The 25,569-nt window shown below is 44.5% G+C and overlaps 1 protein-coding gene across 2 annotated transcripts; it reads left to right on the top strand.

Moving 5' to 3' along the window:
* Positions 1–23,824, top strand: Dennd10 (DENN domain containing 10). 2 transcript variants are annotated; one of them, XM_045155748.1, is made up of 9 exons: positions 1–93; positions 3,066–3,262; positions 5,180–5,259; positions 10,830–10,978; positions 12,900–13,011; positions 15,493–15,593; positions 19,251–19,358; positions 22,010–22,104; positions 22,919–23,824. In XM_045155748.1, exons 1-9 carry the CDS (start codon positions 39–41, stop codon positions 23,093–23,095), a joined length of 1,074 nt encoding a protein of 357 aa, XP_045011683.1. In that variant the 5' UTR covers positions 1–38; the 3' UTR covers positions 23,096–23,824. The 2 variants fall into 2 exon arrangements, with proteins under 2 accessions (XP_045011683.1, XP_045011686.1); XM_045155751.1 differs by lacking the exons at positions 1–93; positions 5,180–5,259 and having other exon boundaries at positions 3,127–3,262.
* The last annotated feature ends 1,745 nt before the right edge of the window (positions 23,825–25,569 follow it).

The following is a 25,569-nucleotide window of genomic DNA, read 5'->3' as shown; positions in this document are numbered from 1 at the left end:
CGGTGGGCGGAGCCTGTGGCCGGGAGCGGCGGCGGAAGATGGCTGCGGCGGAGGCGGCCGACATCCAGCTGATGCTCGGGATCGGGCTGATCGGTGAGGACGCCGCCGCTGGGCCCCGCAAGCCTGCGCCTCACTTCCGCCTCCGACGGGCTCGGCCCTGCGGGGCCCGGAGCCGCCCTGCGAGGGGAGGGCGCGGCGGGCTCCGGCTCGGGCCTGGCCTGCGGGGCTCGGCCTCCTGCAGCGGGGCGGGAGGCAGCCCGAGGACCCCGCGTGACCTCCCGCTCGGCGCCGCCCCCACCCCGCGGCTCCGAGACCCAATGCCCCTCGTGGTACCCGATTGTCTTCGGTTTGCCACGGTCCGGGTGGTGTAGGTGACGGGGTGTCATTTGTGCACCGCGTCTCCGGGGAGGGAGGGCAGAGCCGAGGTAAGAACCCCCTGAGCCTCCACGTCTACCAAGTCGTGGGCTCGAGCTCATGCTGGCGGCTAGAGCTGCTGCGCAGTCACTCGGGGGAACCCGGCCAGCGTCGAGGAATACATTGGTGGATGGGGAAGTTGGTGGCGGGCGATCTTGGCGCTGCCCAGTTTGGGTGAGCCAGGGCAGTGCTGGGGCAGCGGGCGTTTCAGGAAAGCACCAGGCCCGAGGTGACAGGCGTCAATCAAATGGCTGCTTGAATGAATGAACGGTGGTACACAAGTCTTGACTCTATTTTTTTTTAAATTTATTTATTTGACAGAGAGAGAGAGAGAGAGAGAGAATGAGCGTGCCAAGGCCTCCAGGCACTGCAAAGGAACTCCAGATGTTTGCGCCCCTTGTGCATCTGGTTAACGTGGGTCCTGGGGAATCGAACCTGGTTCCTTTGGCTTTGCGGTCAAACAAGTACTAAGCTATCCCACCAGCCTCTCTTATTTATTTATTTATTTATTTATTTATTTATTTATTTATTTATTTATTTATTTATTTATTTATTTGAGAGAATCAGAGAGACAGAGAGAATGGGGCAGGCCAGGGCCTCCAGCCGCTGCAGACGAACTCCGGATGCACGCGCCACCTTGTGCATCTGGCTTACATGGGTCCTGGGGCATTGTACCTCGGTCTTTTGGCTTTTCAGGCAAACGCCTTAACCGCTAAGCCATCCCTCCAGCCCAGGTCTTGACACTTGTGAGATGTTAGCATACACCTAAGCAGAATCTATCCCTGCAGTGAGCGCAAACATTGCTTATGCTTAGCAAATCTGTTCGTTGATGTTTCAGGAGCTCGGAGGAGTGCTTTTGTCCAGGGACCGCTTCCTGTGTTTGTTTTTAATGTGATTTTAAAACAACTTGAAAGCAAAACCCAAGTGTCTCAGCCATCTTAGTCCTGCCAGGGGGTACTTCTGAATTACAGCTGAGTTAAACTGATTTAATCTAGTAACAGTGAAGAAAAAAATGACATGGTCATAAATTCAATTAACTGCTTCCTTTTTGTCATACTGCCATGCACTTAGAAAGGGTTTGGTTCGAAATAAAAGGAGCACATGGGCAGAGTGACACCAATCTGTAGTACCAGCTATTTAGGATTGAGATGGACACAGTTTTAAAAAAATTTTTTTATGCTTCATTTTATTTGTTTTATTTTTTTTTTTTTTTTGAGAGAGAGAATTGGCATGCCAGAGTTCCCAGCCACTGTAAACAAACTCCAGACACATGTACCTCCTTGTGCGTCTGGCTCACATGGGTCCTGGGGAGTCGAACCTGGGTCCTTTGGCTTTGCAGGCAAGTACCTTAACTGCTAAGCCATTAAGTGTATATTGGCAGATTTTTCCTTTTTTTGTAATTTAGGTGTTTACTTTAGTGATATGACTACACATGTGACTGGATAACCTTTATTTTTTTAAAAATTGGCATAGTGGTAGAGCCCTTGCTTATTATGCAAGATGCCGTGATTTCTACTTCCAGCACTGAAAAAGCAAATTCAGAATCTACATACCATGAATTGAAAGAGAGTTTATCATCTCTGTCATTTTTAGAGAGAGGGACTAGGTCTCAAACCTAGGGCCTCAAGGGGCTCTGCCCCTGACCCATATCCCCAGTCCTCTTCCTTTTACTTTAACAATCTTTTTCTGTCTGTTAAAAATTCATCTAACTGGGTTAAAATTATTAAGATGTGTGAGATGAGCTGGGCATGGTGGTGCAAGCCTTTAATTCCAGCAATTAGGAGGCAGAAGTAGGAGGATCACCGTGAGTTTAAGGCCAGCCTGAGACTACATAGTGAATTCCAGGCCATCCTGTACTAGTGAGACCCTACCTTGGAAAAAAAAAAAGAAGAAGAAGAAGAAAGAAAAAGAAAAAAAAAGTGTGAGAGAAGAAAAGGAAGAATGTTTCCAAATATCTAAAGCTACATTTTGCATTTATGGTTTATTATAAAAAGCTTTTTACTCAGGCATTCTAAAATTTAAAGCCATAAATTTGGATGTAGTGGTGTGCACCTGTTTCCAACACTTGGGAGATAGAGGTAGGAGGATCAGAAGTTCAGGGACATCCTCCACTATGTGGTGAGTTCAAGACAAGTGTAAGCTACATGAGACTCTGCCTCAAAAAAAACCAAAAAACAAAAAAACTAAACCTAACCAAAACAAAAAGTCACGAATTCAGGCCTGGAGTGCTGCCGCACACCTTTCATCCCAGCTCTCTGAAGGCGGGGCTAGGAGGAAGGCTGTGAGGTTGAGGCCAGCCTGAGCTAGAGCAAAACTACAAAAAAAAAAAACAACAAAAAAAAACAAGCCAGGCATGGTGGCACACACTTTAATCCCAGCACTCAGGAGGTAGAGGTAGGAGGATCACTGTGAGTTCAAGGCCACCCAGAGACTATAGAGTGAATTCCAGGTCAGCCTGGACTAGAATGAGACCTTACCTCAAAAAAAAAAAAAAAAAAAGTCATGAATTCAGGATGATTTGGGGTCTTAATTGTTCTAGGTTTGTGACATGGGGTGTTAAAACTGACTCCACTAACAGCTTCTGAGTAACCAATCAATTCACTTCCTTGCTGCTGTTTGACATTCTCACAGTGACCATCTTTCCACCATAGAAAAGGACACCAATGGAGATGCTCTGTGGGTGTGGTGTTACCCTTCCACAACAACCTCCTTAAGGAACCTGCTGCTCAGAAAATGCTGTCTCACGGATGAAAACAAACTTCTCCATCCCTTTGTTTTTGGTCAGTACAGAAGAACATGGTTTTATATCACAACAGTTGAAGTTCCAGATTCTTCAGTTTTGAAAAAGGTAAGACTTCATTAAGGCCAAAAAAAAAAAAAAAATCCACCTCAAAATATTTGAAATGGTCCAAGATTATTACAGTAACTCGTAGCTTTAAACCTTATTTTTCACAATACACATTTAAAGACATTAAGTATTATTTTCATTGGAAATGTTCTCTGTCATACTTCATTTATTCTATAAATAATTTATTGTGGTTGGTAAGAGTGGTGACCAACTCAGGAATCTTCTTTTAATCAATCTTATATAGTCTGATGGAATAAAGATATAAGGTAATTTCAGAACCTTGATTGATTAAAAGTAAGAAGTAGTGTCCATAATTAGAAATTATTTAGAAGCTGGGCGTGGTGTAGGTGTGTAGGGTTGTAGACTGGCAAGTTACAGCAGCATCACTAGTAGCTTGTGAGCCAGGCACGGTGGCGCATGCCTTTAATCCAAGCACACGGGAGGCAGAGGTAGAAGGATTGCTGTGAGTTCGAGGCCACCCTGAGACTCCATAGTGAATTCCAGGTCAGCCTGGGCTGGAGTGAGACCCTACCTGGAAAAACCAAAAAAAAAAAAAAAAAAAAAAAATAGTAGCTTGTTTTTCAGATTTGAAAACTAACAAGATTTGAAGATAGTTAAGAATTTAAGATAATTACAATAGGGTACTGAGAGATGGCTTAGCAGTTAAGGCATTTGCCTGAGAAGCCTAAGGGTCCAGGTTCAACTTCCAGAACCCACCTAAGCCAGATGCATGCACATGGTGGTGTATTCATCCAGAGTTTGTTTGCAGTGGCCAGAGTCCCTGGTGCAGTCATTCTCTCTTTCTCTTTCTCTCTTTCATAAATAAATAAAAATAAAATATTTTGAGGAAAGAAACAAAAAGCAGGATTTTGGGGCCAGGAAGCGAAGCTTACTTAGTAAAGTGCTTGCCTTAAAGTCGTGAGGACCTGAGTTCAATTCCAAGTACCTACATAAAAATGCCAGGTGTGCTGGCTGCCTTTAATCCCTGTACCGGGGAGCTGGAGACAGGTGGATTCCTGGGCTCACTGGCCAGCTAGTCTACCTTAATTGTTGAGCTCCACATCAATCCAAGGCCTTATCTCAGAGGAAGATGGCATTCTTGTCTATGGCATCCAGAGTTGTCCTCTGGCCTCTACCTGCACATGGACATATACATATATACACACATTAAACATATATAATACATTAAACATATGGTCTTTTTTAAAAGGATGTTTCTTTAGCCAGGCATGGTGGTATATACCTGTAATGTTAGCATTTGACGTTTGTAGCAAACCTGGGCTTAAACCGTACTAAGTTCTTTGCAGGTTGCATAGTGAGACCTTGTCTTGAGCAAAACAAGCCAAAACAAACCAAGGATAGAGAAGCAAGCGAGCACTTGTACATTTTGGTGTTTCCCCTTTATTATTATTATTATTATTATTATTATTTTATTTATTTATTTTTTTGGGTTTTCGAGGTAGCGTCTCACTCTAGCTCAGGCTGACCTGGAATTCACTATGTAGTCTCAGAGTGGCCTCAAACTCATGGTGATCCTCCTACCTCTGCCTCCACAGTGCTGGGATTAAAGGCGTGTGCCACCATGCCTGGCTTATTATTTCATTTTTGAGAGTGAGAAAGAATGGGTGTGCCAGGGCCTTTCAGCCACTGTGAATTAACTCCAGACATGTGCACATGTGTGATATTGCATGCTTGCATCACTGTGTGTCTGGCTATGTGGGACCTGTAGATTCACCTATGCATTCTTGGGCTTCACAGATAACTAAGTCACGTCTCTAGCCCTGGTCTTTCCCTTTTAATATGGGTATGTTGTATACATGAGGTGTGCTAGGATAGAATAATACTATTTTATTAACGTATCTCTTAAATTCTATTAATGCATCTTTTAAAAGTACACTTTTATTTTCTTTTGGACAGGTGACTCATTTTTCTATTGTTCTGACCGCCAAAGATTTTAACCCAGAGAAATATGCCGCCTTCACTAGGATATTGTGTAGGTCTGTATGAAAACTGTGCTCACTGCTAATATAGCCAATGTAGCCAAATGAAGACCTCATTCAATTGTGACCCAGCAGATTTCTACAAGGAGGAAGTAGTTTTAGCCCTCAGTCACCCCTGCAGAGGCTGTTTTGTAAAAAGGGCTTCTCTGCTTTGTTGATCTCCTCTGATTTGGGAAACGGCCCAAGGCAGAGAAAAAATAACTTACCCAGCTTTCGTAGATTTTGGGTGCCTTGGATCCTTTGCCCCTTTGGTCATCTGTTACCTTAATTAAGTGCTTTATGAAGTAGTGCGCTGCTTCATAAGTGTCGAGCTCTGTGTGACAGTCATTTGGGAGAAAGTAATGCAACACTGAATTATGCTAAAGCACGGAATAAATATTTCTTAGCCAGAATGCCACAGGGCTGGGAAATTTTGATTAATTGATTAATCATGATTCAAGTAGACTCATTTAGTGTCATCCTAGTTGTTGAAAATATTTTCTTAAAATATACTAGTCCTGGGCCTGGAGAGATGGCTTAGAGGTTAAGGAGCTTGCCTGCAAAGCCAAAGGACCCAGGTTCGTTTCCCCAGGACCCACGTAAGCCAGATGCTCAAGGTGGCACATGTGTCTGGAGTTAACTTTGCAGTGGCTAAAAGCCCTGGCATGCCCACTCTATCTGCCTCTTTCTCTCTGAAATATGTGTGTGTGTGTCACACACATGCACACATACCCTAGTCCTAGCCTTGGATCAGTTGGTACAGTGCTTGCTTAGCAAGCATGAAGCCCTGGCTTCCATCCCCAACACCAATAAATCGGGCGTGGTGGTGCACACTTGTAGTAACGGTGGTCAGAAAGTAGAGGCAAAGGGATCACAAGTTCATGACCAGCCTTGGCTGCATAGTGAGTTTGACACCAGCCTGGAATATGAGACCCTGCCTCAAAATGAACAAACAAACAAAACAACAACAACAACAAATAACAGTCAGTCTAGTATCTTGTTAAAAGGACCTGAGGGCTGGAGAGATGGCTTAGTGGTTAAGGTGCTTATCTGCAAAGCCTAAGGACCCAAGTTCAACTTCTCAGATCCCACAGAAGCTAAAGGCACAAGGTGACACGTGCAAGGTCGCTCATATGCGCAAGGTAGTGCACATCTGGAATTCAATTGTGGGGCTGGAGGCCCTGGTGCACCAATTCTCTCTCTCTCTTTCTCACATTAAAAAAAAGACTTAATGAAATCTTATATATCAGAGATGTAGGTATTTTTTTTTTTTTTTTAGTGATAAAGGCTTTTATAAAGTTAGTTTTCATGTTTTAGTATTATCACTAGGTCACATTGTAATTCTACATGTCATGTATAAGCAGTTCTTTGGCTCTTATCCAACAGTTTAGTGGTGAAGGGAATTATTAATGTTTTTCTCAGTGTATGTTTACTTTTTTTTGCCTTCTTAACACATGCACATCCTCCCCACATGCGCACCAAGCAAAAATAAAAAACAAAACCTCATTACTTGAGTTTCAGCTAAACTGTATTCTTTTTATTGAGGTAGGGTGTCACTCTAGCCCAGGCTGACCTGAAATTCACTATGTCGTCTCAGGGTAGCCTCGAACTCATGGCAGTCCTCCTACCTCTGCCTCCCGAGAGCTGGGATTAAAGGTGTGTGCCACCACGCCCAGCAAGACTATAATAACCGAGGGGTTACTGTTCACACAGCTAGCCACAATGCAAAAGACACTTTGCTCCCCTCAGATAAATTCTGGGTATGTGGCTCACTGGGCACGTGAACAACTGTGTACTAATGTGGCCCTAGCACGGGGGCGGTTGCTACTGGGAGAAGAGAAGCAGGCCAGTAGCCTCCAACTCAAAGCACCGTGTGGCTGTTTTCCAGCAAGCCCCTGTGCACTGGATCGAGTTAGGCCGAGGTTACTCAGCTAACTCAGTGGGATCTGTTCCAGAGTCCAGAAGACAAGGTTGCTACAATCCCCGCTTCCTCTCCAGGAAGAAGCTCACAGAGTTTCTAGCTTCTCTGGAGTCATGCTCCTGTAGTAGTCTGTGTCCTCCTCTCCTGCCACAGGGCCAAAGAAGAGGGACTCAGCTGTTGCCAGCCCCCTCCTCTGTTTTCTGCCCCTCCCATACTCAGCCTTGCATGTGTGCTCATACATACTGTACATACGCCTGCATGTGGCTACATGTCTGTATACACACCCCCACAGCAGCAGACAGCACTTTTCACGATGATAAAGTTAACGTACAGGCCCCCCCCCCTCCATTTTGGGCGCAGGTAGACGTGTTTCCAATGGCAAAGTCTGAATAGGAGCCTCTCATTGTACTCCATGGATCACCATGGAGTAAGGTTTTTTTTGGTTTTTGATTTTTCGAGGTAGGGTCTCACTCTAGCCCAGGCTGACCTGGAATTCACTATGGAGTCTCAGGGTGCCTTGAACTCATGGCAGTACTCTTATCTCTGCCTCCTGAGTGCTGGGATTAAAGGCGTGTGCCACCACACCCAGCTATGGAGGAGGTTTATGTTGTTTTTTTTTAATATGTATAAATTTTTTGTTTATTTTATTTATTTGAGAGCAACAAAGAGAGAGAATGGGCACACCAGGGCCTCCAGCCACTGCAAACGTACTCCAGACGTGTGCGCTCCCTTGTGCATCTGGCTAATGTGGGTCCTAGGGAATTGAACCTGGGTCCTTTGGTTTCACAGGCAAGCACTTAACCACTAAGCCATCTCATCTCTCCAGCCTGAGTTTTTTTTTTTGGGGGGGGTGGTTTTCGAGATAGATAGGGTTTCACTCTAGCCCAGGCTGACCTGTAACTCACATCAATTCTCTTACCTTTGCTTCCCAAGTGCTGGGATTAATGGCATCCACCACGCCCACCTTATTTTATTTATTTATTTTTAATTTATTTTGTTTAGTTGAAAGGGAGAGAATGAATGCACCAGGGCTTTCAGCTGCTGCAAACGAACTCCAGATGCATGTGCCACCTGTACATTTGGCCTATGTGGGTCTTGAGGTATTGAACCTGGATCCTTTGGCTTTGCATACAAGTGCCTTAACCATTAAGCCTTACCTCCAGCCCTTGTTTTTAAGCAGTCTCACGCACCTGGAATTCACTGTGTAATGTTAGGATGGCCTCAGACTCACAGTGATCCTCCTACCTCAGCTTCCCGAGTGCTGGCATTAAAGGTGTGCGCCACCGTGCCTGGCTTATGAAGTCGTTTGTGGGAGTTGCTGTGTCTCTCTTAGCCCAGGACCCATCCTGCAAGTCGTCCTGGGTGTGACTTCTCCATTACTCTATGTGTTTCGGTTTCCTCATGTTAATGGCATGGTAGCTACAAAGTGCACAATAAAAAATGCCAACGATTCAGAAGAGTGTTCAGGAAAGCCCAAGGTTCCTTCCACCATGCTCTCTGCCCCATGGTCCCTTCTTTAATCCCATCAGAGATTCCCCCTCTGGAAGCTTGTGTTTGAGTTCATGGGTTTCCATATCTGAGAGCTCACCGTATTCATTGCTGTCCACCTTGTTCTCCTCAGTTTGTGTCCACAAAAGCCCTCCTCATTGACAACATCATAATCACTTAAAATACTGATTTTTTTCTTTTAGTCTGTAATAAATATAATTTCCAGTGGGTCCATCTTAAACATCACTTTGTTTTTTTCTATTTATGAGAGAGAGAGGAGAGCAAACGGGTATGTCAGGGCCTTTGCCTGCTGCAAATGAACTCCAGACACATGTGCCACCTTGTGCATTGGGCTTACATGGGTATTGGAGAATCAAACCTAGATCCTTTGGCTTTGCAGGCAAGTGCCTTAATCACTAAACCATCTCTCCAGCCCCTAAGCATCAGTTTTATTTTCTTCCCCAATTCCTTTGATATCAGCTGCTGAAAGGCCCAGTCATGTCTCATTTTCTTTTTCTTTTACTTTTTTTTTTTTTTTTTTTTTTTGAGGTAGAGTCGCTGTAGCCCAGGCTGACCTGGGATTCACTGTTTAGTTCCAGGCTGCCCTTGAACTCCCAGCAATCCTCCTACCTCGAGTGCCGGGATCAAAGGCAAGTGTGTGCCACCATGCCCAGCTTTATTTTTTTTTTTAAATCCATGTCTCTGTTCCACTTTTCACATCTGGCTTTACATGGGTACTGAAGAATCAAATCTGGGCCTTCAGGCTTAAAGCAAGCACCTTTAACCACTGAGCCATCTCTCCAGCCCCCCCTTTTTTTTTTCTTTCTTTTTTTGAGTTAGGGATCAAACCCAGGGATTTAGGCAGCCTAGGCACACCCTCTACTACTGACTGCAGCACACCGTCACTAGAAGAGATTTCAGGGAAAAGAGCCTGACTCCGTGTGTGAGCTATAAACTTGGCCAGTTTCCTGTTAGCATGTTCTGGAGGTCTTGATGACAGATGTCTAATGTTCATTTATCACTAGAAATGTAAACGAGTGTGGATTTCTTCGTTATCTACAGCTCCCTCTGGGAGCTCTGCTGTTAAGTGTGGGTTCTGCAACTAATTACTGCTTTCTGTGTAAAGAATGTATTAAACTCCTTGTCAAAGGAAAGCACAGCAGTAAAGCAGACTTACACAATCCAAGAATACCAGTTGTGAAATGATACAAAAAGAGAGAATACAGGCCTGGAGAGATGGCTCAGCAGTTAAAGGTGCTTACTTGCAAAGTCCGATAGCCTAGGTTCGAATCCCTAGTACCCAAGTAAAACCAGATGCACAAAGTGGCACATGTGTCAGGAATTCGTTTATAGTGGTAGGAGGCCCTCTCATACCCACATTCATTCTCTCTCTCCCCCTCTCTGTTTGCAAATAAATAAAAACTTTTTTTTTTTTTTTTTTTTAGCCTGGGCTAGAATGAGAGCTTAACTCAAAAAACCAAATAAACAAATGAAGAAATTGAAAATATTTTTGTGAAAAAAAAATACTAGGGCTGGAGAGATGGTTTAGCTGCTAAGATGCTTGCCTGCAAAGCCAAAGGACGTAGGTTCGATTCCCCAGGACCCACATAAGCCAGATGCACAAAGTGGCACATGTGTCTAGAGTTCATATGCAGCGGCTGGAGGCCTTGACATGCCTGTTCTCTTATCCCCTCACTCAAAAAAACAAAGAAAAGAAAAAACTACACACACACACATGTATGTATGTATTTTCGGAGGTAGTGTCACTCTGGAATTCACTATGGAGTCTCAGGGTGGCCTCAAACTCTTGGAGATCCTCCTACCTCTGCTTCCCAAGTGCTGGAATTAAAGGTGTGCGCCACCATGCCCTTCTTAAAAATAATAATAAGAAGAATACTAAATTCTTGGGAATAATGCACCTCAGAAGGCTCATGGTTAATTCTGAATAGGAGTGGTTTTCTATGATGTCAGGAGAGAACCACCTTCAAGAATTGTTCGGTTCTGGCAAGTGTTGTTTTCTAACCAAATTAGAGGAGAAACACAGAGAGGTTCAGACATTCAGACACGTAGTAGCAGGTTGGTGTTAGACTCTAGGAAAGTACCAGATCCTCACCTTAGTCCATCTCTCCATGTTATTCTGCCAAGCTAAAGCCTTGGCGCTTTTTGTCCTTTCTTACAGAATGTATCTGAAATACGGGACCACAGTTAAAATGATGGAAAGTTACATTGCAGTTCTCACCAAGGGGATTTGCCAGAGTGAAGAGAATGGCTCTTTCCTTAGCAAAGACTTTGATGCCCGGAAGGCGTACCTGGCAGGTTCCATCAAAGGTAAAACAACATAAAAATGCAGAGCCCAAGTCATGTTTGTTAGTACCACATGCTTTCCACGTGGGAGGGCACTTCAGCTCAGATTGCCTTACTGAGTTAGAATTCTGTCAAAGGAAAACATTGTGACATTCCTTGCCACATTATTATTTATTTTATTTTATTTAATTTTATTTTTCCAAGGTAGGGTCTCACTGTAGCTCAGGCCGACCTGGAATTCATTATGGAGTCTCAGGGTGGCCTCGAACTCACAGCGATCCTCCTACCTCTGCCTCCCGAGTGCTGGGAGTAAAGGCATGCGCCACCATGCCCGACACCACATTATTTTGCCCGTGATCATAAGTTCAATGTCATGGCTCAAGGTCTCCACTGACTTTATAGTTTTTCTTCCCTCACACCCTAGCAGTCAGCTCCTCCCCCTGGAAAGCTCAGGCCACTGGCCCAGAGTCCTCCATATAGTCTTGCCCTGAAATTCACCGTGACAGGCAGCCTGGAGCTAAGCCCCAGACTCCAGGGTCCTCTGAAGACAAGGGCTGGCAGTCACAGCCTCCCACAGCAACTGCGTGCCTGCCTTGTCTTCATCCTCTGTACTTTTTGGTTTCTGAGCATCTTGTAGAGATCAAGAGGACTGAAAAGGACTTAAGTAGTGCCACAGTGCAGGAAATAGTGACCTCTCTCTTTTTTGCGGGGACAGAGGGAGGTTTCGAGGTAGGGTCTCACTCTAGCCCAGGCTGACCTGGAATTCACTAGGTAGTCTCAGGGTGGCCTCGAACTCACGGCGATTCTCCTACCTCTGCCTCCCAAGTGCTAGGATTAAAGGCGTGTGCCACCATGCCCGGTGAATTTTCTCTTTTAACAAGAAACTTTTATTTCTCCTTCCTATCATTGATTCCACTTGTCTGTGAATCTGGCTTCCTCTGGGCACCCACTTGGAGTTCTCTGGGGCAGAGTTACTGGTGGCTGCGGTACGCATCTTGGAGAGTAGACAGATGATTCTGTGTGCCTGTCAACCAGCCGAGGTGCTTTTGTGCTTAGCACCACTTCCCCACATGCATTCTGTGTATTAAACATTTTGCTTGGAGCCGGGCGTGGTGGCGCACGCCTTTAATCCCAGCACTCGGGAGGCAGAGGTAGGAGGATTGCTGTGAGTTCAAGGCCACCTGAGACTACATAGTGAATTCCAGGTCAGCCTGGACTAGAGTGAGACCCTACCTCGAAACAAAACAAAATTTTGCTTGAGAGGCAGAGGTAGGAGGGCTGTTGTGAGTTTGAGGCCAGCTTGGGACTACAGAGTAAATTCCAGTTTAGCCTGGACTAAAGTGAGACCCTACCTTAAAAAAAAAGGGGGGGTGGTGGCTGGAGAGATGTCTAGTTAAGGCACTTGCCTTTAAAGCCTAATGACCTGGGTTCGATTCCCCAGTACCCACATAAACCCAGATACACAAAGAAGTACATCCCTCTGAAGTTTTTCTGTAGCAGCTGGAGGCCCTGGTGCACCCATTCTCTCTGTCTCTCTGCTTGCAAATAAAAAAATAATATTTTTGTATTCATATGATATGATTTTTTAATATTTATTAATTTTTAAATTGTATTTATTTGCAGGTAGAGAGAGAGAGACAGAGAGAGAATGGGCATGCCAGGGCCTCTAGCCACTGCAAATGAACTCCAGATGCATGTGCCCCTTGTGCATCTGGCTTACATGGGTCCTGGGGAATCAAACCTGGGTCCTTTGGCTTTATAGACAAATGTCTTAACCGCTAAGCCATTTTCTCCAGCCTGATACAGATATTTTTTTATTAGCATTTTTCATGATTATAAAAAAAATCCCATGTTAATTCCCTCCCTCCCCCCAATTTTTTTTAATAAACCTGTACTATCACATAATATTTAATGCAATAATATTATAATTTCTCTTTATTTTAAGACATTGTATCTCAGTTTGGAATGGAAACTGTTATCTTACACACAGCGCTGATGCTAAAAAAACGAATTGTCGTCTATCACCCCAAAATAGAAGCTGTCCAGGAGTTTACCAGGTAACCATCACTAACTTCTAAAAACTTTAGGGGCGGGGGGGTTGGCTCGGTGGGCAGGAGCACTTGCAGCACAAGCAGGAGAACCTGACTTTGATCCCCAGCATTTGCGTAAAAAGCCAGCCGTGGCTGTGTGTGCCTGTGACCCCAGGGCTGCGGAGGCAGAAACAGGAGTACTGGGTCTTCATGGCTAGTCAGTCTGGCAGAAGTAAAATAAAGTGGTGAGTTCCAGGTTCAGGGAGAGGCTCTCTCACAAGAAAATAAGGCAGAAGAATGATAGAAGACACCTGAGTCTTCTTTTGGCCTGCACACATGCACAAGGGCACATTTATCTGCACGCTTACATGCACACATCTCTCACCCGCACAAAGTGTAAACTTTACTAGTATGTGTTGCGTTCTGTTGCATGTTCAGAATCGTGTGCATTAGTCCAAGGGAAAAGCAGCACTTGGCTCAAGGACACTGAATTTGGACAGATTGTTTAACTAGAAAGAGGACGAGGGCTGGAGAGATGGCTCAGCCATTAAGGCACTTGGCTGCAAAGCCTAATGACCCATGTTCAATTCCCCAGCACCCAAGTAAAGCCAGATGCACAAAGTGGCGCATGCACCTGGAGTTTGTTTGCAGTGGCCGAAGACCTTGGTGCACCCATTCTCTCTCTTTTCTCCCTCTCTGAAAACAAATAAAAATATATTTTTTTAAAAGAGGACTGTGCTGAAGCAGGGAGTTCAAACTGTTTGACAGGTAATAAGTACTTTAGGCATGTCAACCAAATGGTCTCTTTCCCAAAGTCTTAGCTTACTGAGAAGCAGAAGAGCAGCCCTAGACAATGTGTGCAAATGAATGAGCATGGCTGTGTCATTACAACTTCATTTACAAAGACAGGCAGCTAACCCATGGGCCAGTTTGCACTCTTTATTTAATTAATTTATTTATCTGAGAAAGAGGCAGAGAGAGAGAGAATGTGTGCGCCAGGACCTTCAGCCGCTGCAAATGAACTTCAGACACATGTGTCACCTTGTACATCTGGCTTACCTGGGTCCTGAGGAGTTGAACCTGGGTCCTTTGGCTTTGCAGGCAAACACCTTAACCGCTAAGCCATTTCTCCAGCCTGAGTTTGCTATCTTCTGTTTGTAAGTTTTTCCTTCTGTTCAGCTTACTCAGCTCTCTATTATTACAGTAAATGCAGTGGGTTTTTATTTACTAAATCTAATGTTCTTAGATCATTTTTAAAAGCAGGAAGGGACAAAGGAAGTGTTGACATTTGTCTGGGTTTATGCTTGTCAGGCATTATATAAATAAGGCACCTTAAATTATTTTTAATTTCATTATTTATTAGAGAGAGAGACAGAAAATGGGTATACCAGGGCCTCTAGCAACTGCACATGAACTCCAGACACATGCGTCACCTTGTGCATCTGGCTTACATGGGTCCTGGGGAGTCAAACCTTGGTCCTTAGGCTTCACAGGCAAGTGCCTTAACCATCTGTCCAGCCTCACCTTAAGTTATTAGACTTACTCATGTAAAGAGGCTGTTTAAGAACTACTTGGACTGATGCATCTAGTTTTCCTTCCTGTACCCCTTTGCAGGCTGCCATGGGAGGAGTTTTCGGGGTGATATCCAAAGTAGACCCTGCAAGCTAGAGATTGCCTACATTTTCCATTTACATGTAAAGTTCCAGTCCAACTTGCAGAGCACATTGTACTTGTTTACAAACAATGTAGATTTCCTTAAATACACTTGTAGCGAAACATTATTATATGAAGATATATGGAGTTTATGTGTGGCTATAGCCTATCTGATCCCAAAAGTACTATTTAAAACATGGCTTTAGCTGGGCATGGTGGCACACATTTGTAATTCCTGCATGTAGTAGGCTGAGGCAGGATTGTCATGAGTTCAAGACCATGCCAGTCTTCAGTGTATTGTCTCACAAATAAAAACAAAACAAATCAACAAAAAAACAGGCGGACATGGTGGTACATGCCTTTAATCCCAGCACTGTGAAGGCAGAGGTAGGAGGATCTCAGTGAATTTGAGGCCACCCTGAGACTCCATAGTGAATTCAAGGTCAGCCTGGGCTAGAGTGAGACCCTACCTCAAAATCATCCTCCCCCCCCACAAAAAAAAACGCCATTGAGCCAGGCAGGGTGGCACACGCCTTTAATTCCAGCACTTGGGAGGGAGGAGGACCACTGTGAGTTCAAGGCCACCCTGAGACTACAGAGTGAATTCCAGGTCAGCTTGGGCTGGAGGGAGACCCTACCTCCAAAAAAAAAAAAAAAAAAAAAAAAAAAAAATCAAGAAAAAACTCCAAGGTCTTGCTTCAGTGTGAAGATGCCTAGAGGCCTTAGTATGTTTGGAGCTCCTCTGTTCCTAGGTAGACAGTCACATTCACGGATCTCCTCTGGCAAAAGAGCAGGCAAGTCTGTAAAGTGATAAGCCTTTGCTATGTGATTTGAGTTCTTGCCTTGATCTCCCAGGACTCTGCCTGCCCTGGTGTGGCATCGACAAGACTGGAGCATCCTGCATTCTTACGTGCATCTCAACGCTGATGAACTGGAAGGCCTGCAGCTGTGCACAGGTAGGTAGCCACGCGTGTACATAGGTAGCCACGCGTGTACATAGGTAGCCACGTGCGTACACAGGTAGCCACGCGCGTACCGGGGGCGACAGGCTCTGCTTAAGGGAGGGTTTACATTTCCTTTGAAGTGTGCGTGTGCATATTCCTGAAGGAAATTCTGATCACAAATGAAATTATTTTTCCCTCTTTTGTATTGTATGTATTTATTCATTTCTCTTTGTATGTGGCTGTGTGTGTGTGTGTGTGTGCGCGCGCCTGTGTTGTGCCCTGAATTGCTTGAGTGGAGTTGGGAGCTCTCTGCTTGGTCTTGTTTTGTTATTTTTGTTGTTGTTGTTGTTTTTGTTTTTGAGGTAGGGTCTCACTCTAGCTCAGGCTGACCTGGAATTCACTCTATATTCTCAGGGTGGCCTTGAACTCATGGGATCCTCCTACCTCTGCCTCCTGAGTGCTGGGATTAAAGGTGTGCGCCACCACGCCCGGCTTGCTTGGTCTTGTTTTGAGCTAGAATCCCCTTTGACTAATTCCAGAGTTGCAAAGCTTTGAAAATTCTTTGAACATTCTTCAGTCTCTGCTCTGGCCATACCTTGATGTTTTAAATGTGATCTGAAGATTTTTTCAATGTATGTATTTCTTTATTTGCAAGCAGAGAGAGATGGGATCTGGAGATTGGAAGTCAGGCGGTTTCAGGCCCCCTTGGGCTCTCATGCTTGCTGAGGAAGTGCATCTCTCCAGGCCTCCCTCTTTAAAAAACAATATTTTATTTATTTGCATGCGTTTGTGTGTGAGAGAGAGAGAAAGATGGAGAACCCGCACACCAGGGTCTCTCGTGGCTACAAACACACTCCAGACATGTGTCATTTTGTGTCTGGCTTTACATGAGTGCTGGGGAATTGAACTTGGGCCAGCAGGCTTTGCAGAAAAGCACTTTTTTTTCCTGGTCTTTCAAGGTAGGGCTTCAATCTAGCCCAGGCTGACCTGGAATTCACTATGGGATCTCAGGGTGGCCTTAAACTCACAGTAATCCCTACCTCAGCCTCCCAAGTGCTGGGATTAAAGAAAGGCATGTGCCACCACGCCCGGCCGGAAAAGCACTTTTAACCACTGAACCATCTCCCAGCTTTGATTTTTTTTTTTCCTCTTTAATTTCTTTTTTTATTTTTAAAAATTGTGAAGCCAGGCATGGTGGTTTACACCTTTAATCCCAGCACTTCAGAGGAGAGGTAGGAGGATCGCCATGAGTCCAAGGCCATCCTGAGACTACGTAGCGAATTCCAGGTCAGCCTGGGCTAGACTGAGACCCTACCTTGGAAAAAAAAAATTGTGGGGCTGGAGAGATGGCTTAGCAGTTGAGTGCTTGCCTGTGAAGCCTAAGGACCCCAGTTCAAGGCTCAATTCCCCAGGACCCACGTAAGCTAGATGCACAATGTGGCGGTTACATCTGGAGTTTGTTTGCAGTAGCTGGAGGCCCTGGCATTCCCATTATCTATCTGCCTCTTTCTCTCTCTGTCTCTCTCAAATAAATAAAAACAAAAACAAAAAAAATTTTTTTAATTGTGATTAAGGGCCTGGTGGCATACACCTTTAACCCCAGCACTCAGGAGACAAAGGTAGGAGGACTGCTCTGAGTCTGAGGCCAGCCTGGACTAGAGCAAGACCCTACCTTAAAAAAAACAAAAATAAATAAATTGTATTTGAATGCACAAATTTTTTTCATTTTAATTTTTCCCCATCCACTAGTGCTGAGGATTGAACCCAGGGTCTCAGAACATTAACCAAGGCTAGTGGTAGAAGTACCGCTGAACTGCATCCTCAGCTTCATGTTTTAACCTTAAATATTTTTTTTTTCAGTGATTTACTTTTAGTTCTCTTTTCACTCTAGTCCTGGATGACCTGCAGCTCACTCTAGCATAGATAGATAGGCCTTGAACTCACTGTGATCCTCTTACCTCAGCCTCCCTAGTGCTAGGATTGAAGGCATATACCACTATGCCTTTAAGATTTTGAATGTTTAGACTTGGCTTTGAACCAGTTCATATTTTTTCTCAAAAAAAAACCATAGTGACTTTTAAATGATACTATACTTACATACAGGATATGGGTATAATTTATTCTTTTATATCTGTACAAATCTTAACTTTTTTTATATTATTTATTTATTTATTTATTTGAGAGCGACAGACACAGAGAGAAAGACAGATAGAGGGAGAGAGAGAGAATGGGTGCGCCAGGGCTTCCAGCCTCTGCAAACGAACTCCAGACGCGTGCGCCCCCTTGTGCATCTGGCTAACGTGGGACCTGGGGAAGCGAGCCTCGAACCGGGGTCCTTAGGCTTCACAGGCAAGCGTTTAACCGCTAAGCCATCTCTCCAGCCCGAAATCTTAACTTTTTACCAATACGGGTTGGCTTGTTTTTTTTTAACTTTCTATGATTCCATTTATATTTCATGCTACTAAAAGGTCCTCTTGGGGGTTGGGAATGTAGTTGAGTTGGTAGAGTGTTTGCCTCGCATGCCAAGGTCCCGGGCTCAGTCCCATCACTGCACACGCCCACCCCTGATTTCATTTTTTTTTTTTTTTTTTTTTTTTGAGGTAGGGTCTCAGTCTAGCCCAGGCTGACCTGGAATTCACTATGTAGTGTCAGGGTGGCCTCAAACTCATACGATCCTCCTACCTCTGCCTCCCAAGTGCTGGGATTAAAGGTGTTCCCACCACGCCCAGCCATTTCTTTTCTTCATAGGCATAATCACTTGGATCCAGGACATTTACTGAATCATTGCCTCATTTTTTTTTTCTTCTGATTTTTTGAGGTAGGGTTTCACTCTAGCCCAGGCTGACCTGGAATTCACTCAGTATTCTCAGGGTGGCCTTGAACTCATGGGGATCCTCCTACCTCTGCCTCCCAAGTGCTGGGATTAAAGGCGTGCGCCACCACGCCCGGCTTCATTGCCTCATTTTTTCAGTAACCTGTAGTATCATTCTGTCATATTTAAAATTTTTCTCCTGTGATTTAGTTTGGGTCTGGTTTCTACTTGTAGGTATTGCTTTTTGTTGCTAATGTTTTTACTTCACTTGGGAATTTAAAACCTAAGCTGTGAGAAATTAGTCCTCAAAAAAACAAACAAAACAAAACAAAAAAACTGGGAGTATTGCTCAGTAGTAGAGAACTTGCTTAGCGTTCATGAGGCACTGGGTTCTATCCCCAGCACTATAAAACAACAACAGAAGCACCAGGTTTTTTGTAACTATACTGTCTAGGAGGTGGCTAGAGTATGGGACCAGTCATCTTAACAACCCATTCTAGAAGTCTCCTGAGCCCTTTAATATTTACTGTATCAGATCTGGAAGCAGTGAAAGATGGTCTCCAGGGATGTGGCTGTGGTTTCCTGAGGACACAGGTCTGAGGGGAAAGAAGAGCAGAATGGTACATTGGTTGAGTCCATGCTACTTTCTAATTTGTGTGTTTGCTTGTTTTGTTTTTTTTTTTTTCTTTCTTTTGCTTTTCAAGGCAAGGGTCCTGCTCCAGCCCAGGCTGGCCTGGAACTCATGGCGCTTTCCCTACCCCTGCCTCCTGAGTGCTGGGATTAAAGGCATGTGCCACCATGCCGAGGCTTTCTGATATGTTGACCCAAATAACAGTGAGCCCAAACTTTTCATGCAGGTTACATTGCTGGCTTTGTGGACTTGGAGGTGAGCAATAGACCAGACCTCTATGATGTGTTTGTGAATCTGGCAGAGAGTGAAATCACCATCGCTCCACTTGCAAAAGGTTAGTTTCTGTTTTCTTCTCCTTTGTTCCATTATTGACCTGAGACATAAGTGTGACTATATGCTTTAGCTGATTTTCTGGACAAAAAACAAAAACAGAAAAACAATATTTTAGCATCTGTTTAGCTAGGTACTGAGGTAAGAGGGATTTTTCGGTGTCTAGAAATTTTCATTTATTTATTATTGTTTTTTCCAGGTAGGGTCCTACTCTGGCTCAGGCTAACCTGGAATTCATTATGGAGTCTCAGGGTGGTCTTGAACTCACAGTGATCCTCCTACCTCTGCCTCCCGAATGCTGGGATTAAAGGTGTGCACCACCATGCCCTGCTCAATTTCATTTGTTTTTGTAGAACTGGACATGCTAGCAGTTTGGATAGGATTACTGGTGGTAGCTTTTGTATGATTTCTTACCTTTTTTCTAAAAGTGGGGGTAAGGATGGAGAGATTGCATAGTGGTTAAGGTGCTTGCCTGCAAAGCCTAAGGACCCACGTTAGCCAGATGCACAAGGTGCTGCACTCATCTGGAGTTTGTTTGCAGTGCCCGGAGGCCCTGGCGCACCCATTCTCTCTATATATCTGACTCTCTCTTTCAAATAAATTTAAAAAAAAAATTTTTAAAGTGGGTCAGCCGGGCATGGTAGCACATGCTTTTAATCCCAACACTTGGGAGGTAGAGGTAGGAGAATCACCCTGAGTTCGAGGCCACCCTGGGAGTACATAGTGAATTCCAAGTTAGCCTGACCCTACCCCCCCAAAAAAAAGTGGGGACAGCTGAATGTTGTCTAGTTAAGGGTTCTTTGTTAGATAGAATTTGATTGTGCAAGGTTTTATCCAACAACTTCAAATCAGTAAAACAAGAACTGGTTTTCTTTTTTTTTTTTTTAATTTTTTTTTCTTCATTTTTATTTATTTGAGAGTGACAGAGACAGAAAGAAGCAGATAGAGAGAGAGAGAGGGAGAGAATGGGCGCGCCAGGGCTTCCAGCCACTGCAAACGAACTCCAGATGCGTGCGCCCCCTTGTGCATCTGGCTAATGTGGGTCCTGGAGAATTGAGCCTCGAACCGGGGTCCTTAGGCTTCACAGGCAAGCGCTTAACCGCTAAGCCATCTCTCCAGCCCAAGAACTGGTTTTCTTTACATTTATTTTAAAATTGTGCACAGCATCCTGTTCATATAAAAAATTCAAACTGTAAGCTCCGTCCTTTGAAAAGTTGAAAAGGACTGCCTGTTGAAAAGCCAGGGTGTTAGGAAATGGCTGTGTCCAGAGCCACCTGAGGGTGCTGGTGCTGAGGCTGAGGACGGGAAAGGGCAGCCACCCCCTGCTGTCTCTTCTGAATCTGTCTCCCTTCAAGGACAAACCGACCTTTCTGTAAATGTCACTGCAGACAGCAGTACCATCATAGTTCCTGTGGCTTGGCTGGTTCCCACAGTGCCCCGCTGGCCTGACAGGAAGTGCTTGTTTCACAACATTCCTGCCGGAAACGTATGCTTAAATTCTTAACTGTAAAGAATTGGACAGGAAGGTCAGGCTTTTGCCTTAAAGTCACAACTTACATGTAGTCAGACCTTCCAATTCACTTTTGTCTGAGTAAAACAGTATTGTGTCAGGTAGATGATATGAAGGAGAAATTTGGTTTGGTTTTTCTACCTCTCTAATATAAAAATTTATTTTATTATTAGAGAGAGAAAGAGAGAGAGAGGCAGATAGAGAAAGACTGGGCATACCAGAGCCGCTCACCACTGCAAATGAACTCCAGAAACATGTGCCACTGTTGTGAGCTGGCTGTATGTGGATACTGGAGAATCAAACCTGGGTACTTAGGCTTCGTAGGCAAATACCTTAACCACTAAGCCATCTCTCCAGCCCATTTAATATATATTTTAATTGATTATCTATTTGCAAGAAGAGGAAGAGAGAGAATGGGCACACCAGGGCCTGTAGCTGCTACAAATGAACTCCAGATGTATGTGAACATCTAGCTTTATGTGGGTACTGGGGAATTGAACCTAGGTCATTAGGCTTTGCAGGCAAGCACCTTAACCACTGAGCTCTCTCTTCAGCCTCTGGTTTATCTTTGGACCATGTCATTGTGTATGTCATGATCATGCCTTGCCTTCTAGCCTACATTGCTGTGTAGAGGGTTATCAGCTTTTTAAATTTAAATTTATTTTTATTTAATTATTTGAGAGAGGGAAAGAGGCAGAGAGAGAGAGAGAGACAGAGAGACAGAATGAGAATGGGCATGCCAGGGCCTCCAGCCACTGCCGACAAACTCCAGAAGCATGCACTATCTTGTGTATCTGGCTTACATGGGTCCTGGGGAGTTGAACTGAGGTCCTGTGGCTTTGCAGGCAAGTGCCTTAACCACTAAGCCATCCCTCCAGCCCCCCCTTTTTTTTGTTTTGTTTTTTGAGATAGGGTCTCACTCTACCGCAGGCTGAGCTGGAATTCACTATGTAGTCTCAGAGTGGCCTTGAACTCATGGGGATCCTCCTACCTCTGCCACCTGAGTGCTGGGATGAAAGGCTCATCCAGCTAGGGTTATCAGCTTTTTGAGGATTCCTCTATGGCCTTCCAAGTTTTCCATTAGATTGTTTTTTATCATGTAAGTTGCTAAGTACTCACACGGACTGTCCTTTCTCACTCTCCAGAGGCCATGACAATGGGCAAGCTGCACCGAGAGATCGGCCAGGTAATTGTGCAGTCGGCTGAAGACCCGGAGCAGTCTGACAGCCAGGTTATACAGGTAATTTCTTGACGTGACTCAAGGCATTTATGGGCATGTGGCCAAGCATTGTGCTCCAAGCAGAGTAGCCAGGGGCAGCGCAGCAGCAGGTGCTGGGATAAGGATTCACAAGGACACTATGGTGATGGATGAAACATGTGGGGCGACTGGGGTGCTGAAGCCCACGCTGGTGGTGAGCACTGTGGCTGCCAAGTGGACTAGAGTGCCTTGGGAGGCTGCCATTGCCTCCTGTCCTAGAACTCAGGGAAGAACAAACGGTGATTGCTGAGCCAAAGAAAAGGTAGGAAGGAAAGATTATGCTTTTCAAGTCAGAACTGAGAAAAGTAGGCAAGTCTGGCAGTAAGAATCCACAAGCATCCACTAACCTAGACTTTTTAAGTCACTGTTTTCAAAATTTATTCGTAGTCTAATAAGCTTAAAAACCAGGAAGAGGGCTGGAGAGATGGCTTAGCAGTTAAGGCACTTGCCTGCAAGCCTAAGGACCCAGGTTTGTTCTCTGTCCAGATCCCATGTAAGCCAGACATGCTAGGTGGTGCAAGCATCTGGAGTTTAATTGCAGTGGTTGAGAACCCGACACATCAATTCCCTCTGTCTCTGTAAAAAAAAAAAAGAGCCAGGTATGGTGGTGCACACCTTTAATCCCAGCACACAGGAGGTGGAGGTAGAATCGCCATGAGTTCAAGGCCACCCAGAGACTAGAGAAAGACCTACCTCGAAAAACCAAAAACAAAAACAAAAAACAAGGAAGAATTTATAACAAATAACACTTCAAATTTGTAGATAACAAATTGCACATTTTCCTGTTCTATTAAAGGATATTGCTCTCAAAACAAAAGAAATCTTCACCAGCCTGGCCCCGTTTTCAGAAGTTTCCGATGATGGAGGAAAAATTGTCCTCAATGTTGAGGCCCTGAAGCAAAAACGATTCCCACCAGCAACAGAAAACTTCCTGTACAACCTTGCAGCTGCTGAGCGGATGCTGCAGATCTGACGGCCGCCAAAAGCTCTTCTTTCATTCCCGTTGTCCGTTGACTTTGTAAAATGTTGAAATCACAGAGGAAATGTTCTATTTTTAATGATTGATTTGGAAGTACTGATATTTGACCCGAGAAACACTGAAACCCATGAAAACCAGTTGTGATTTTCTCCCAGCAGATTCCATTCCTGCAGCCTGTGCTGAACAAAGGGCAGCACCTACTATGGGTGACGTCAGGAAGCACCCGCTGTCCCCGAGCGGGGGACTGGCCGGGCCAGCCCCGCGCAGAAGGCCTTCATCATACGTTGTCATCTGTGTTGCCATAAAGAGGTTCTTTCCAGAAAGCTGCCTGAAATTTTGCTTTGTGTTTTTCTGGGGAGAATCCAAGTTCCTCATGCGGAACACTGCCCTTTGTGAGTCAGATTGCTACGTCTTCTGCAGAACTCTCTAGAAGATCATTTAAAAGACACTGCAGTTGCACTTTCTTATAAAAGAAAAAAAAACTTTTTTTTCCTTGAGCTTTGAACATTCTGCCTATATTTTGAGGGTTTTGCATAGATTTCATACTTGAGACAACTCTAACACCCCATATTTATAGTACCCCAGGAGTAAGTACTTGGCAGACTTAGCCTCTCAAGTTCTTAGGTAACCCCTACTGGCAGCAGTGTTCTTTGGAAGAGATGCTAGTCCTTGGTAGGGTAGCATAAGAAGACCTTTTGAATAAAAACTGCAGGCCTGAAACAATGTCTACTTTTTGTGTTTTGTGGTACTAAGGACTGACCTAGAGCTTTGTGCATGTTCGGCAGGCTCTCGGCCCTGTCCTAAGCCCCAACCATAAACAATGCCTTCATGTCATCGATAAGGGAATGAGCATCAGTTTCTTTTTAAAAAAAAATTTATTATTTATTTATTTGACAGCAACAGACAGAAAGAGGCAGATAGAGAATGGGCGCATCAGGGCCTCCAGCCACTGTAGACGAACTCCAGATGCGTGCACCCCCTTGTGCATCTGGCTAACGTGGGTCCAGGGGAATTGAGCCTCAAACTGGGGTCCTTAGGCTTCACAGGCAAGTGCTTAACCAGTAAGCCATCTCTCCAGCCCAGCATCAGTTTCTTGCAGGGCCTAAATAAGAGGATGTCTTCAAGTGACTTAGGTAAAAGGAACTTGGCCACATTATCAAGGTCACTGTTCTTGTTGAGTTGTGTACCTTTTTTTTGTTTTTTAATAATAGAACACCTGGAAATTGCCACGTAAGTCTGGGTGAGGTGGTGCACGCCTTTAATCAGGACGCAGAGGTAGGACTGCTCTGAGTTCAAGGCCAGCCTGGGACTACAGAGTGAGTTACAGGTCAGCCTTGGCTAGAATGAGACTACATCAACCATACCCCCTCCCCAAAAATTGCCAAGTAAGCAGAAGCCTAAAGTATATACATATTTCATTGTGTCGATTCATATTAATCATGAAACTTCACTTTTTCTCTATTACTGTTGCCTCTCAAAATCTTAACTTCGAAGTATTCTTGCAAAAAAAAAGTGTAGCTGTGTTTGGTCTTTCATTTAGTTGTTGCTAGACATTTAAGTTAAAAAAAATTTTGCCTGGACATGGTGGTACATGTGTTTAGTCCCAGCACTTGGGAGGCCAAGGTAGGAGGATCACTGTGAGTTGGAGGCCAGGCTGAAACTACATAGTGAATTCCAGGTCAGCCTGGGCTAGGGTGACACCCTACCTCAGGGAAAAAAAAAACATATATGTATTGATGATTGCCCTCCCCCTCCTTTGTTGGGTAGGGACAGGGAAGACCTAAAGAGGTTTGCTGAGGTCAATTAATTTTGCACTTTTTAAAAAAATTATTTATTTATTTGAGAGCGACAGACACAGAGAGAAAGACAGATAGAGGGAGAGAGAGAGAATGGGCGCGCCAGGGCTTCCAGCCTCTGCAAATGAACTCCAGACGCGTGCGCCCCCTTGTGCATCTGGCTAACGTGGGACCTGGGGAAGCGAGCCTCGAACTGGGGAGGCTTCACAGGCAAGCGCTTAACCACTAAGCCATCTCTCCAGCCCAATTTTGCACTTTTTTTTTTTTTTCTTGTGTCAATACTTTATTCTGGTGTAAAGATGGGAAGCTGGAAAATACACTGTATTTAAAATTTCTTGGTTCCCCCTCACATTGTGGAAACCCCCACCCCGCCCCAAGCTAATCATTCTGTTCAAACTCAAATAGTTAAAAATTATAGCAGCAAAACAAAAGCACAGGAAAAAAAAAAAAAAAAAAACAGATGGAGAAGGTAGCCTGGGCAAGTAGTGTCACTTGGTGTGGACAACTGAGGTGCTGAACAGGAGCTTCTGTTTCTGTTTTTTCCTTTTCTTTCCTCCTTTCTCTTCCGAGAGGGGATCTGCAGTAGCTGGTGTTTTTGTTTTTTTTTTAATACCTTTTTCTTGCAATACTATGTTAGAATTACAAAAATTGCTATGGAAAAATCAAATGTAG

This window comes from Jaculus jaculus, chromosome 1 (genome assembly GCF_020740685.1).
Source record: "Jaculus jaculus isolate mJacJac1 chromosome 1, mJacJac1.mat.Y.cur, whole genome shotgun sequence".
NCBI lineage: Eukaryota > Metazoa > Chordata > Mammalia > Rodentia > Dipodidae > Jaculus > Jaculus jaculus.
The sequence above is the reverse complement of the archived record's forward strand: the minus strand, read 5'-3'. Positions and strand labels throughout refer to the sequence as shown.

What these genes read in the sequence shown, in the direction of transcription:
- Dennd10 (XM_045155748.1), top strand. Translation starts at nt 39, where the DNA reads ATGGCTGCGGCGGAGGCGGCCGACATCCAGCTGATGCTCGGGATCGGG. An exon ending in ATTCTTCAGTTTTGAAAAAG is followed by an intron (nt 3,263 to 5,179) that starts GTAAGACTTCAT and finishes TCTTTTGGACAG; the next exon opens with GTGACTCATTTTTCTATTGT. An exon ending in AGGCCTGCAGCTGTGCACAG is followed by an intron (nt 15,594 to 19,250) that starts GTAGGTAGCCAC and finishes CTTTTCATGCAG; the next exon opens with GTTACATTGCTGGCTTTGTG.